The 14,238-nt window shown below is 37.5% G+C and overlaps 5 protein-coding genes across 5 annotated transcripts; 2 read left to right on the top strand and 3 right to left on the bottom strand.

The window, feature by feature from the left end:
- Positions 1-4,008: 4,008 nt before the first annotated feature.
- Positions 4,009-5,778, bottom strand: SAPINGB_P004081 (uncharacterized protein; the record flags this gene model as incomplete). Its single annotated transcript, XM_031998796.1, has 1 exon — positions 4,009-5,778. One exon carries the CDS (start codon positions 5,776-5,778, stop codon positions 4,009-4,011), a length of 1,770 nt encoding a protein of 589 aa, XP_031854687.1.
- A 656-nt stretch (positions 5,779-6,434) lies between these two features.
- SAPINGB_P004080 (uncharacterized protein) lies at positions 6,435-7,073 on the top strand (the record flags this gene model as incomplete). The annotated part of the gene is made up of 1 exon (XM_031998795.1): positions 6,435-7,073. The coding sequence occupies one exon, from the start codon at positions 6,435-6,437 to the stop codon at positions 7,071-7,073; it is 639 nt and encodes a 212-aa protein (XP_031854686.1).
- Positions 7,074-7,188: 115 nt separating this feature from the next.
- On the bottom strand, positions 7,189-9,798 carry SAPINGB_P004079 (uncharacterized protein; the record flags this gene model as incomplete). Its single annotated transcript, XM_031998794.1, has 1 exon — positions 7,189-9,798. One exon carries the CDS (start codon positions 9,796-9,798, stop codon positions 7,189-7,191), a length of 2,610 nt encoding a protein of 869 aa, XP_031854685.1.
- A 786-nt stretch (positions 9,799-10,584) lies between these two features.
- SAPINGB_P004078 (uncharacterized protein) lies at positions 10,585-12,144 on the top strand (the record flags this gene model as incomplete). The annotated part of the gene is made up of 2 exons (XM_031998793.1): positions 10,585-10,652; positions 10,953-12,144. 2 exons carry the CDS (start codon positions 10,585-10,587, stop codon positions 12,142-12,144), a joined length of 1,260 nt encoding a protein of 419 aa, XP_031854684.1.
- A 225-nt stretch (positions 12,145-12,369) lies between these two features.
- On the bottom strand, positions 12,370-13,770 carry SAPINGB_P004077 (uncharacterized protein; the record flags this gene model as incomplete). The annotated part of the gene is made up of 1 exon (XM_031998792.1): positions 12,370-13,770. The coding sequence occupies one exon, from the start codon at positions 13,768-13,770 to the stop codon at positions 12,370-12,372; it is 1,401 nt and encodes a 466-aa protein (XP_031854683.1).
- Positions 13,771-14,238: the final 468 nt, after the last annotated feature.

Genomic DNA, 14,238 nt, shown 5'->3' with positions numbered 1-14,238 from the left:
GAAAAGTTGGCATTTCCTGATTTGTGGTATTTGATTTGTTTTTGGTCTGAATATAACAAAAAACATTAGTACTTGAACATTCAATCTTTATTGTCTCAATTATTTTGATTTGACGAATAATTGAAGCTTTTGATAACATATTAACAACACAGTGTCATTATGTAAGTGACACACGTATATTTCATGTATCATTCTCAATAACATGTCGCTATATTATCATTGGGGCTCTTTGTTTGCGGGAAGTAGGAATTCGCCATCAGTAAATTGTATATAAAGATATTCAAAATACTCATACCCAAAAAACAATAATAATAAAAGTATTTAAAAAAAATTAGTATGTAAATAGGTTGTCAGTTTATTCTTAGAACTAAGTTGTGAAATCGTTTTGAACCAATGAATGTGCAAATCAGGGAAGGGGCAAGTACGTGCACGACTTTTAAATAGCATCCACAAATTTAAAAATTTACTTTGACCATCAAAATAAATTGAACTGCGCATATCGAACTTACCAATCACCACAAGTTAATTTATTATACCACCATACCAAGCCTTCAACTCTAAAAAGAAGAATTTTTTTTGTTTCATTGCTACTTGTGCATTCTAATTGTCAAATAAAAATCAAGATTCCACTAAAATTTATTATACCAATGTATTTAGAAACCTAAGACTTGGTTCTATTTGATTTTCTAGAGTGTTGATTAAAAGATTTTACCAATACCAATGCTGGGAAGAGTTTCCCCGCTTTTCAACAATTAAAATGAAAAAAGCAAATAAATGAACATAAATAAATATATCAGTTTAGGTTCCCGATAATATCAGACCCTGTACTTGATGTGGTATCATCTTTAGGGATGATGATTGTCACACATCACCTTAAAGTTCTAGGTAGAAAAAGGCTATTGTTTACTTTAAAAAACACCAAAACAAGCAAACAAAATACAATTGAATCATTGGCAGACACAACATTGTATACTTATATGAAAATCTCAGCTTTTCTTTTTTTTTTCAAAAACTAAACAAGAAGATACTCAGGCCAAAAGTAACTTGAACTGTTCAGCGCATAATTATAAGTATATATACCACCTACAAAAAAAATCATATGGTCAGTGGGACTATATCCCGGACGCAAATAACTGCAACATACTATGCAGCCACATCTAAGACTACAAGGGAAATTTTTTTTTCTTTCATGATCAAGATTTACAATTAATTATTTTAAAAGTTTCCAACTTTCTTATGGTTCGATATCATACGACAAGAATTGTGAATTAATCACAGCTTGCGTATGCATCTAGATTGTTCAATGATATCCATTGAATAGATCAATCAATAACCGGATATTGGCCGATTCTAATAACATTTTTAACTCTTTTTTTTAAAAAAAAATAGTTATTTTGAATGTTTACTTTATTACGTGTTCTCGTTGTAAAAAAAAAAATGGAAAACCGATCCAGGCACTAAACGACTAGTTGCAGATCTAACTCTTGTAAATCTTGACATGATATTAAAACAATTGACCTAGTTAATAACCATTATTGATTCGGTATCATAGAAAAGGAATGATTATCTAGTTCAATATCAATTTATCTATATTAATATATCATGGCAAAAAAAGTCTATAATTACAGAATAAGTTTATAAGAAAAACAAAACCGAAATCTAATTCCATAATTCCTTACAATTGTTTGTTTAGAACATTGGCTTGTTGATGTAAGAATCTTTTTCAAAAATACATGCGCATGTATCTTTGAAATGATTATTAAAATGCATAAAAAAATACCTATTTTGATATCGGGCCGAGAAAAATGACAGACTAGGGCTCAAACAAAGCACTTTAACAAAAAGAAAGCAAAAAAAAAAAAAAAAATTGCAGCGCGAAAATAATTTGAAAAATTAAGCGAGCAGGAACTCTTTAAAGATAAAAAAAAAGAAATAAAAATACCTCCTAAATATGATTGAATAAGGGCTTGCAGATTTTGATTTTTCAATGCACACAAAGAATTATTAGTAAAATAAATGCTTATATATATATTTTATCACTGTTGGAAAGAGCCCTAGATTTGTATATATATATATATATAGTCATATATGACTTTTCAACAATGCCAATAGCTATAAACAACTATTATGGAGTAAGTTGATGAGCATAAAGCGAAAAAAAATCTTTCATAGAAATACCAAAATAAGAAATAAGAAAGGGAAATGAATATTTTAAAAGGGTCCAACTGTATTTTTTTTTCTTTTTTTTTTTTTTTTGGATGGGGGGTATTTATTGCCTCAGAGATACATCAATATACAATCTATTCACAATTTAGAAATGAAAAAAAAAAAAACAAAAACTTCCCCAATTAAAGTATATATTCACTCGAATTTTTTTGAGATTTAGATAATCTCTCTATAGATAAGTTTATGAACTCATTTATAACAAATATAGGTACTTGTAAAAAAAAAAAAAAAGAGCTCGGGAATCGGAATGAATCAAACTATCAATCTATTTTACCCAGGGCACTAATTTTTTTGTTCTTTAGTTATAATAAATTGAAACCTCACTTATAACTCAAAATCATTAATAATTATTAATGATTCTATTATTGCTTCAAACAGCAGAAAAAATTAGCCGAATTTTCTAGCACAAAAAAAAAAAAGAAAGCAAGGAAAGCAAGGAAAGCAGGGAAAGCAAGGAAAGAAAGAAAAGAAAAGAAGAAATTACCGAGTATGCTTGATAAAGACCTTTAAAAACGTGCTCAAAATATGGGAGAAAGGAAGAAATAATATTTATAAAGAATAAGAAAAAGAAAAAAGAAAAAAGGAATAAGGATAGAGATAAAGATAGAGATAGAGATGGATAGAAAAATTGTATCAAACTTTTATGATTCTTTTTTTTTTTTTTTTTTTAAAGTAAGTTTTTTTTAAACAATCAGAGTCTGAATCAGTCACAATATACCTAACATATAAGCAAACTAGAGATATTAAGCAATGATGATTTGGAAAAAAAAAGAGAAAAATTGACATGATTTCTATCTTAAGTTTACGACCAGAAGAAATAAAACTTTTGATAAGCAATATCTTTCTATATTAGTTGTATAAATTACCCTATTTCAATATTTAAATATCATTCATATTCTGTTCCAAAAAAAAAAAAAATGAAACTTTACAAAATAACAAAAGATGATACTTTTGAAAGAAAGTTTGTTTTGTTTAATGTCTAAGAAAAAGTTTAGTTAGAATAATCAACGTTTTGCAAATAGAACTTATTTTAGTTTTTTTTTTTTCTTTCTGTTGAAGTCCAAAAAAAAAAAAAAAAAAATTATAATACCTTGATTTTGATATCACTTTTTAAATAATTCACAGAATGCTTTTTTAAAGATTTGTATTTGATTCAATTATTATGGTTTCTAGTCTTTTCATTATTAGTATATACCCTAACGGTGTACTTAAGCTTAATTATTAAAACATCGTCATCAACAAGAAGAAGAAGAAGAAAAAAACCTAATCTAATTAATTTATTTTACCCAATAGGTTTAAAGATCTTACTCAGTTGTTGCAACTTTGTATAAACTTCCTTGGCAGAAGAATAGTTTATTCATTCTATTCTAAAAAAAAAAAAAAAAAAAAAAAATTAGGAATCTAGATCTTTACTCATATCTCCCATGTTATATTGTCAATTCTAAAAAAACAGATAGAAAAAAGATGACCTTTTATAGCTATCTCAGTTATAAACCAGTATATCGTTTTTTTACAAATCATTCAAACTTCATAAAGTTTTATATAGAATCAGGATAGAAAATACCTAAATTACTAGATAAAGAAAAAGCACAATCATACCAGTCAAGTTACACTAAAGTATGAATATCAATGTACTCTGGCTTTTTTTTTGAAAATGAAAAATTGTGTATTATCCATTTCTTATTTATGTGTATATATCATCACTTCCATTAATATCTCCAAAAAAAAAAAAAATTCTAAAAAGTATCCCAATATAAAGTATGTAACCAAAAAAAAAAGCTATTAACCCATGCTTAACCGGCGAGCAAGTTGCTGGATATTTTCATCATGATCGGCTTCAGACATTGCCTGGCGCATATGTTCCTGACGTGCCAACTCGTTCTGTGCAACAGCTTCTTCGTGCGTCGGTGGCAACGCCTCGTTAGCTCTATCTGCACGTCTGGCATCATCAAACGTACAAATGGCCCTGCGGATACCTTCTGATCCAAGGAACAGAGTACCTGCAGGCAGTTTTCCACCAGATTGTGCCTTGAGCTCGCTGACACTCTCGTTTTCTTGCCGCAGCACACGGAAAATACGTGACATGCGGCCAATAGCCATAATCTTATTGCGCATAGCGGCGCGGCGCTCTTCAATGCTCAAATTCTGAGCATTGTTACCGCCAGCGGACGTAGAGCCGGGAGCAATTGATGAACCAACGCCTCCATTATAAGAGCCAGCGGTGGACGAACCGCTGGCATCAGATCCGGCAATGGCTTGGCGAACGGTGGAATTGTTCATATCCAAAACGGTATCTTCCTCAAGCTCTTCTCTGGTACAAATGTTGAGAATAGCAATGAGCATATCGGTGATTTTCTCTCCTACAAAGGGAAGAGACCAGGTGAAGACATCCATAAAGTTAGGCAGCCAGTATGGGTGTGGCGAGCTGTTGAATTGACGAATGTTCATGGAGTTATTTTCATACTTTAGAACAGCAGCCTTATTATTATAAGAGTCGAGGTAGTTAGGAGCAGAAAAGATAGTCATTAAACTGGGGAAACCGGTTGTGCGAGTACGTTGGTATGTGCGGTAGCCAGCGTCTTGTGCCTCGTGGGCACGGATGACAGAGAGCAGTTTGTTGCGTTCGAGAAATGCGCATGTTGCAGCGTATGTGTAAAAATACGAGCACCCACGGACATCGTTGCGGGTGAAATGTTCTGAGGTAGTTTCGCGGCCAAAGTCTTCTGCCGGATCGGACCAAAGCAGGTCACACATAAGACCATGGGTGGGCGGCTCGCGGAAACGGTTAAGAGTCCGTAGATCGTCGAGGGTATGGAGCTCAGGCGATAGGCCACCATGAACACAAAGGAACTGGTTATTCATGACAGCGGCCAAGGGTAAAGTGCAAAAGGAAGCAATGCAAGCATCATAAATTTTTTCATTGTACTTGTGCTCGCACTCGAGCTTGAAGGTAAAGTAGCCTGTGAGGTGGCGACACTCGTGGTTGCCGCGCAGCAGAAACACCGAGTCGGGGTACCACATCTTGAGAGCCCAAAGGTAGAGCACGCACTCAATGGAGAAGTAACCACGGTCGACGTAGTCTCCGAGGAAGAGGTAGCGGGTTTTGGAGGGGTCTCCACCGACTTCAAAGAGCTTCATAAGATCATAATATTGGCCATGGATATCGCCACAGACGGTAACTGGGGCGCTGACTTCGAGGAGGGTTGGTTCTGAGCGCATAGTTTCCGAGGCAGAATTGATAATATAGAGAGCTTGGTCATCCGTAAGACGACCTTCTCTGTAAAGGTGGCTTTTAAGAAACTCGAGGTTGGGTTTTGTAGGATCGGACTTGTCAAAAAACTCTTCGTCTGTGGGCTTGCGCCATGCAGGAGCACGAACCGTTTGAACAACACGGTCAACTGTGGAGGCCTCAGTGCCGTCGTCCATTTTATGAACCGTCAGGTCGACCTGCTGGACCGGTTTACGTTGTTGGAATGCTTTGATAGCATTCTCGAGTTGTCTAGAGTTTTGGGCTGCTGTGTCCTCTGCAGGCTTAGGGTACGGATTAGACATGGTGAGTCAAGGGGAGAGGGTTTCTTGTTTGTTGGTTATACAAGGATAATTAGATAGATGCGATTGAAGTTTGCTTATAAACGGTAATACAAATGAATAAATTATATAAGATAAATAGAATATTAAAAGTCCAAAATATGGATATAAGAGAGAAAAAAAAAAGAGAAATATATCGTTAAATTTCTGAGTTGAAAAAACAGGTGGTGGGAAGTAGGAGAAAGAGGTTCACCCCTTTTTTTTTATTGTAATTTTTTTTTTTTTTGGCAGTGTGGTGATTTGCCATATATCTGTCTCTTCTGTCTGTTTGTCTGAGGGGTGGCAGCAACTGACACCAAAACGTTGCGGCTGACCTGCTTAGGGCTTACTGCAAGCGGTAGCCGGCAGAGGGAGGTAGAAGTTGAAGGGCAAGAGGCTGAAATTTTTGTTACAAAAAAATAAAAGAATGTAATTGTAATACAATGCGGCGTAAAGTAATGTCACAACTATGTTACAAATTATGTACGGCTGAATTTTTTTTTTTACAGGAAGAGAAAAAAAAAGATTTTTTTTTTTTCAACATTCAGTCTGACCAAAAATTTCAATCTAAATCAACAATCCCATATATATATATATATATATATAATTCACCAAAAAAAACAGAAATCAGCAATAACAGCATGGACTCTACAAATTTTGATGTTGGCAAATATGCCGTCGAATCTTCTGCCAAAAACGGCTCCCTTACACTCCCAGGAAAGGCCCAGAACCAACTGGAACTCGGGCTGTGTCTTGCGATCTACAAGTGGGATATCCTTACAGCAGCAGTGGAGGGTCAATGGGGTGGCGCCGACAGTTCCGATAAGCGTGACTGGCTGGTAGGATCTGTTGCCGAGCTTTTCAGCGAGTCATATGTGGATGCCGGGTTCATTGAGGACCGGTTATTGCAAGTGATGTCTGATGAGTTTGACGTGGTTGTGGAAGACGAATCCGCGCTTCCCATTGCTGTGGAAATTATTGAGATTTATAGAGACTGTGAGCGGGGGGATTTTGCACGCGTTGACGCGCTTCACAAAAAATTTCAGGAAACTGAAAAACTGAGAAAAGAAGGAAAAATTAAACCAATCAAAGTCGAAGTTCAAGGCGATGACGAAGACGACCACAATGATGACGAGGAATGGGATGACGAAGAAGACGATGACGCGGCAGTGCCACAGCTCACAGAAGATGTCGAGATGACGGACGAGCCACGAGGTCCGATTGTTGACGATGACGGTTTCGAACTTGTTCAAAAGAAGGGCCGTGGCCGCAAGCGATAAACAATTAACACAGTCTTTTATTTTTTTTTATTGTTTTTCTATTTATTTTGTTTTATTCTTTTGCTTTATTTTCTTTCTTTCTTTTTTTCTTTTCATATATATAAAATAAATAAAATCATTTACCATTACCACGACCAAACTGCCCAATCTTTTGAAGCATTGTTTCTGCAACTGCATCAACAGCACCTTTTGGCCGTAATAGTGACGGGCCTCTGGGCGCAGTTTCCTGCAATCGAAACAGCTTGATTGCCGTACCATTCCACACACCTACAGGCATACAATTATTACTCGTTGTGTGCAACATGCTATTGTCAGTGACTACCACCTCGCTTTCTGCTTGGAATATGCACCCCCACAATATGCTCTCGTACCAGCCGAGCGATCCTGCGTTCCACGCAAACCGCGCAACCTCAAAGTCTGGTGGTAGTGTGATGGTGGGTGGCAAAGGCGCTGCGTCATCTCCTAAAGTTTCGTTACATGTACCATAGAAAATGACACCAGGAATGGAACGTACGCGTGCAATAGCGTCAATAGCCTTACTGGGCTCCAGCTTGGCTTCAAGTGACGTGGCTGCTGTTTTAAAATAAGGTACAGTTTCTTTAATGTGTGCAATCACAGAGGTTGTTGTATGAATAGGAAGCAATGGTAGCCAGGTGTTTACCCATACTGGCATGGGTGAAAATCCACCATTATTTTTGGTATTAGAATATGCTCCAAGGGTTCCTCCTAAAGATTTTTTATCAGAAACCCCCTTGCCCTTACCCTTGTCTTTACGAGGAGATGGTGGTGCTGAAGTTTCAGGAGGGATTCCTTTTTCTTCTTCTTCTTTTTCTTCTCCCCCTTCTTCTTCTTCGCTATCACTTTCAATCACAAATTCTGATTCCAAAGCTGCATATGAAGATGTGATTTTGGTATCACCGGGTTTATTGGCCACTTGGACAAGAATTCTTTCGACATCTTCTTCAAGTGTCAACGACTTGATTGTTAAGAATACACGCTCGTTTTTGACAATAAGGAAAATCAAGTTGCGGTTGGAGTTAAAGTTGCACTCAATCATGAGGTTGATAGACTTGAGAACTATTTCTAAAAGTATATGGTTTGACTCACTGGCAAACAAAAATGAAGGATTTGAAAGAGTAGCACATAGCTGGACAAGAGAAGATGCAGCTTGGTAGCAAATGTTTTTGGTATATGGTGCAATGTTGAGAATACAGTTAAGGAAAGTAGGGACCAAAAGCTCGAGATTATTTTGCTTTTGGCTTGTGATAGTTTTAATGAGTTGAATAATGAGATAATCGCCATAAGAACCGTTGAAAGAAGACAGCTGAATGGCACTGGGGAGAAGACTTTGGCCAGTGAATTTCTTTGAAAGAGTGGCGGCAAAAGTTGTGTCACCAGTAAGGTATAATAACTCGTAAGCACACAGTCTGACCAGGTTGATTTTGGATGGATCTGCAGCCTTTTCGTGAATATAATAAAGAAGAATAATTACACAGTCGTACATGCGTTCGGTAGCAATTAAAAATGTCTTGAGTTTCTTGTTGCACTGGACCAAGTCCCAAAACAACATGGCAAGTTCTGTGACCCAAGGAATACCTTGACGAGATCCAGGGAGATATGAGAAAGATGCATGGATGGGTTGTGAAAGCATTTTTATGAGAGAGTCTCCAATGAACTGAAGATCCTCGACCTTGTGGATTTTACTGCAAAGCTGGCGGAAAATATTTTTAAGAGCAGCAGGAGATGTTTGGGTTTCAGGGATGGGGTATATGAGCAAAGCTTCGAGAAACTGGAGAGAGTATGTAATAAGAACCTTATGACCGTCTGAGACCAGCATGTGATCATAGGGCACTTTCCAGCGGGGGCTATATTTAAGTGTTGTATTAAGCAGTGAGCAGAGGATGGCCATTGCAGTTTTGCGATTTGTTTGTGTGACCATGTAGGTTAAACTTTTAGAACCTTCGGAAACGAGTAGGGATGCCGGAACATAGAGTGAATCCGAGATAAGGGCCAGAAGAAACCGCAGAATCTCAATCTTGTTGCTATCCTGCTCACCTGTGGAAGACACTGGAGTGGTACAACCGACACCAGTTTCCCAGATAGGATGAGAGGCTGGAGACAATGTTGTTGAACGGGGAACTGTGAAACCAGGTGAAAAAAGCAAAGCAAAGGCCGTATCTACGAGTTGTTCTCCAAGGGGTTTAGCTTCATGAAACTCAGCTGCTGTTCTGTCAAACTCTTCTTGGTCAAACGGGGTATCCGAGCTAGATGATGGAGTTGCGTTTGATGTTTCATTATTATTATCGGTACTTTTCGCCTGATGATTTCGTACGCGTCTTTTCCCCCAGAAAAAGGTTTCATGCCAGTAATCAATTTCATGCGACTGATGTCGTTGTTCGTAGATGAAGGGCAGCACACGGGTTAGGAGTCGGACACAGTTTAGGAGCTCCTTTTGCGGGGCCAGTTCCGGATGAGGGAACTGAGGGTGTTGTGCTAGGTAGAAGAAACGGCCGGTAAGTGCTAGGATGAAAGTTTCCAAGTTGCGACGAGACCGATCGCGGGTTTGACGAATGTCTGAGGCAGTAAAGAGAGTAAAGATGTCACCAACAGCCACGGGTTGCTGCCAAAATTGGGCCCAGTAGGGATCATTTGCTGGGATTTCTGGGACCTCAATAAGCCTGAAGACATGGTTTTTAAATTGGAGCTTTGAGTCAGAGGCTCCCATGGTTGTGATTAAAGTAGGATATGTTGTTTAGGTGTTTATTGAAAAAGTACGAAAAAAAAAGTGATGGAGCAAAACTTTTAAATGCGAGAGGGAGGGGCTGAGGGGGGGAGTTTCATGGGTATTTTATGAAAGACCTTTAGATATAGTCATGTGAAGATCATGTGATTAATACGTGACATTCATGTAATTTATAATTATTCCATCTGCCCTTTTTTTTTTTTCTTTAAATATAAAAAATTAAATAAAAATTCCCAACTTTAAGTTGAAAAATTTATATAAACTATAAATTTTAGAATGAAAAAAAAAAAAAAATAAATGACGAAATTGCGGTCTTTTATTTTATTTTATTTTATTTTTAATCAAAAGAAAAAAAATGTAACTTTCTTTCATATTTTTAAATAAATGTCTTGCTGTCTTTTTTTTTTTTTTTCTTTTCCGCCATTAACATAGCGCGGACATAAATATATATATACTTACTGCTACTTCTGATGTCAAGTCACGGACTTGTTCTGAATTAGGACCTACCACCACCGTTAGTATTTCTTAAAGTATTTTTTCCTTCTACTGGAACTTTATATACCCGGTTATATTCTATAAAAAGTATTTAAATAAAATTATTTATTCTATTCTTTCTTTCCCTTCTTCTTTTTTTTTTTTTTTTTTTTTTCCTTTCACAAATACCATTCATCTCAATCTCAATCTCAATCTCAATCTTTTTCTCTTTTTTTTTTTTTTTTTTTTTACAAATTACACTTCTTTTAACTTCTTTCTAAACATCTTTTAAAAATGACTATTTTATCATCGCCTTTTGCTCTCCATAAACAAAACTTCCCGGCTGTCGTCGGCCATCGTGGGTAAGTAAGTCTCTCTTTGTGCGCAAAAACGTGGGCCCACTTGCTCTCTTCAATTAGCCAGTCATTTTAAGATTTATAACGGCTTTTTTATTTTTATTTTATTTTTAATTTTATTATTTATTCTATGGCTTTATCAACAACAACAAATTTCTTAAAAATCACCTTCAAACACATCTAAAAGATCATTCCTTAAATCTTATCATTTGACCTTAAATCCCCTTTTCTCTCTTTCTCAATTCCAAATGTCCCCAACCATCTAACATAGATTTCCCTCCTCTTTCCCCACATTCAAACAAACAGTTTCAAAGGCAGATTCCCAGAAAATACTTTGACGGCCTTTGATGCCGGCGTCACAGTCGGTCGTGCAGACATTATTGAGCTAGACGTCCAACTTGCTTCAGATGACACAGTAGTAGTGTCGCATGATCCCAACACTGGCCGTTGTTTTGGCCTTCCAGGCCTTGACATTCAAAAAACTCCTTACAAGGGCGTACTAGATATCCTCGTGAGCACGGGGAAGCTCACAAGTTCATATTCATCAAATGCGCAGGCCCTAAAACAGGAATCCGCCCGCTCAAGTGGCAAAGAAAGTAATAAAGACAATGGAAATACTACAACTACAACAAATGCGAAAAAACCATCAGATGCAGAATTGGAAGCTTTTGGAATGCCAACTTTTTATGCTGCCGCGCGCCGGTTCGTGGCGGACGAGCGATACAAGCATGCCAAACTAATGGTGGATGTCAAGATTTCCAACACTCCAGGAATCGTGCGGCGCATTGTTTCTGTTCTTGAGCAAGTTTTGACGGACGTTATTGCAGATGGAACAGATACAGTCAATTTCCAAGATGATGCTAAAACTTTTTGGCAAACCCATGCTGTTCTTGGGATTTGGAGATTAGATGTTTTGGAAGAAGCCCTGGCTGGAGAAAACCATGGTATTCCCTTGTGCTTTATTGGAGTATCGCGCAAACTCGCTCGCACGTTTATGGACCGCGCCGCACCACGGCCCGCACGGGAGTCTACCAAGGAACAAGAATCTTCCGTGGCAACCTTCCCCACGGACGAAACGGCTCCTCTTCTTCTTCTTCAATCAGATTCTAACAATAGCAATGCCCAGGGAAGTCATCAAATAAATCCTCTCAAGGCCATTTCATTGCACGTATCGGCTCTTGTGTCGTCGGCCGGAGCTAAATTACTTCGTGACGCCCAGGCTCGTGGTGTACGAGTTTATGTGTGGACTGTGAACCGGGAAGCTGATATGAAGTGGGCGATTGCGGCAGATTTAGCGGGAGTTATTACTGATTTCCCAGATAGGTTTGCAAATGTTAGGGACCAAGTTTATGAGAATGGGGGTGCAGGTGTTGTTGCATTAAAAGAGCCTTGGGAGTATGTTTCATGGACTGAGTGGAATATTACCAATGTACTGCGGTATTATATCATTCAAGCACTGTTTTCAGTCATTATATATGTTAAAACGGGCATAATTTAAATGTAAATATTTATATTATTTTTTTATATTTTATATTTTATATTAAAAAGAATAAAAATACTTTAAGCTTACTACTAAAAATTTATTTGCAAAAAAGAAAAATAATATAAAATAAATATAAAATAAATATAAAATAAATATAAAATAAATATAAAATAAATATAAAATAAATATAAAATAAATATAAAATAAATATAAAATAAAAAAAAATTCCAAGAATTCTCTTTAAATCTTGGAATTGGAAAGACCCCGTACACGGCCACTCAATACAGCATCAATTAGGGTCCATGCAACAGCCTCTGGAGGAGGCAACTGAGGTGCATCTTCAGGCAAATTCTCTGGTCTACTTCCAAAGACAGCACCTTCAAGAGTTGAAGCTTTAAACGATTCGCGCAGTTCGTCAAAAGTGTACCATTTAGCATCTGCAAGTTCTGGGTCATGGCCCAAGTGGATAGCATGAGCTTCTGGTGAAGCGTCTGCAATCTGGGCAATGCATGCCACCATGATATTTGCAGGGAAAGGCCATGGTTGAGTAGAGTGAATCACCACTCTGCCTACTTGTACGCCAGCTTCTTCCCAAACTTCTCTGCGAACACAGTCCTCGATTGTTTCAGCAGGCTCCAGAAACCCGGCCAAACATGAGTAAAATCCAGGAGGGAACCTGCGGTTGCGGCCCAGCAGAATCTTGTTGCCAGCATGGTTGACTACGGCCGTGATGATAGAAGTATCAGTGCGTGGGAACTGGAGATTGGAAATCACACCACGTGTGGGACACGGAGACTTTTCAACCCCAGCGTCTGTTCCTGGACACACTAGCTTGGTACCACCGTTTATCGACATTGTCGGAGCTCCACAGCCTCCACAGAACCGGTTACGGGCGTTCCAATCAATATACTGGCGGGCCTGTGCTAGCAATGAAGACTCTTCAAGTGAGAGACGGATGGCGAATGGGTTAAATCGTAATTCGAAGCCAGCTTGGAGAGTGGGGGAACTTTCTTTGATATCTTGGGCTGCCTTTTTTAAGGATTCTGATTTGAGATATCCTTGGGACACATCGACTGCAAAGTAAGGTGTTCCGTGGTAATGGCAGTTATTTGTATGTTTAAAAGTGAAAATGGAAGGGTTCCTTTCATCATCATTTGTATTACTAGACAAGTGGTGTTTAGTTTCTTCAATTCCTAGGAAAACAACAAGTGGGGTATTGGAGGCACCAATTGCATCGCGCGAAGAGTCCCAGTTTTTGACTGCAGTTTGTTCTGGTGTTTTGAAAGGTTCTCCGACAAAGGATTTGACCTGGGAATAGTTCAGAAACACAAGGTTATGGGCAGCTGGGCGTGATTTATAGGGAGGCCTTTCAGAGTCTGGGAGATCTTGGAATGGTTTGGGAGTAAGGGATATATTGTCAGCTTTGACAATTGGTGGGGAAAGGCCATCAAGAAGAAGAAATTTGGTAGATGGGTGAGTAACTGCTTGGTGGAGAAAGGAGTAGTTTTCACGGAGAAAGCTGAGTCTGTTAAGAGAGGAATGGCCGTAGTAATTGACAGGTTCTGGGCCATAAGCGGAGGTAAGGAGGTGAGCTTGAGTGGAGGACATTTTAAGAAGAGTTTGAGAGGAGGATTTGAGCATGGGATAAATGGGAGATAATAATAAAATAAAAAAGGAAAAGAGGAGAAGAAAAAGAAGAAGTTAAGGAGGAAGGGAAAGAAAGACGGATATTTATAATTTAAGAGAAAATGTGGGGAGGTAAAATATAAAAATAAAAAAAAAATAAATGTAGACCAAAAGATGGGACGGATGGATGGTATTTATTATTATAATTATAATTATAACTATTTATAATTATAAATTGATATGAATGGATGTTTTATGTCTTGAAGATTCGCCATCAAAAGTGTTTGTGTGTGGGGGGGGTATTTTTATTTTATTTTATTTTATTTTATTTTTATTTTCGGGTATATTTTGTGCGATGATACAAACAAGAGTCGAGACTTTCAGATAAAGAATAAGGAGATACTTGGTATTTATGAATTAAAATTTAGAAGGTTGGGTATATGTAATATGTAATATGTGTTAAGTCATTTTAAATTAGTCATA

The sequence above is a fragment of the Magnusiomyces paraingens genome, assembly GCF_902498895.1.
Source record: "Magnusiomyces paraingens strain CBS 517.90 genome assembly, contig: contig3, whole genome shotgun sequence".
In the NCBI taxonomy this organism is placed as follows: domain Eukaryota; kingdom Fungi; phylum Ascomycota; class Dipodascomycetes; order Dipodascales; family Dipodascaceae; genus Magnusiomyces; species Magnusiomyces paraingens.
This window is presented reverse-complemented; position numbering and strand designations above follow the sequence as displayed.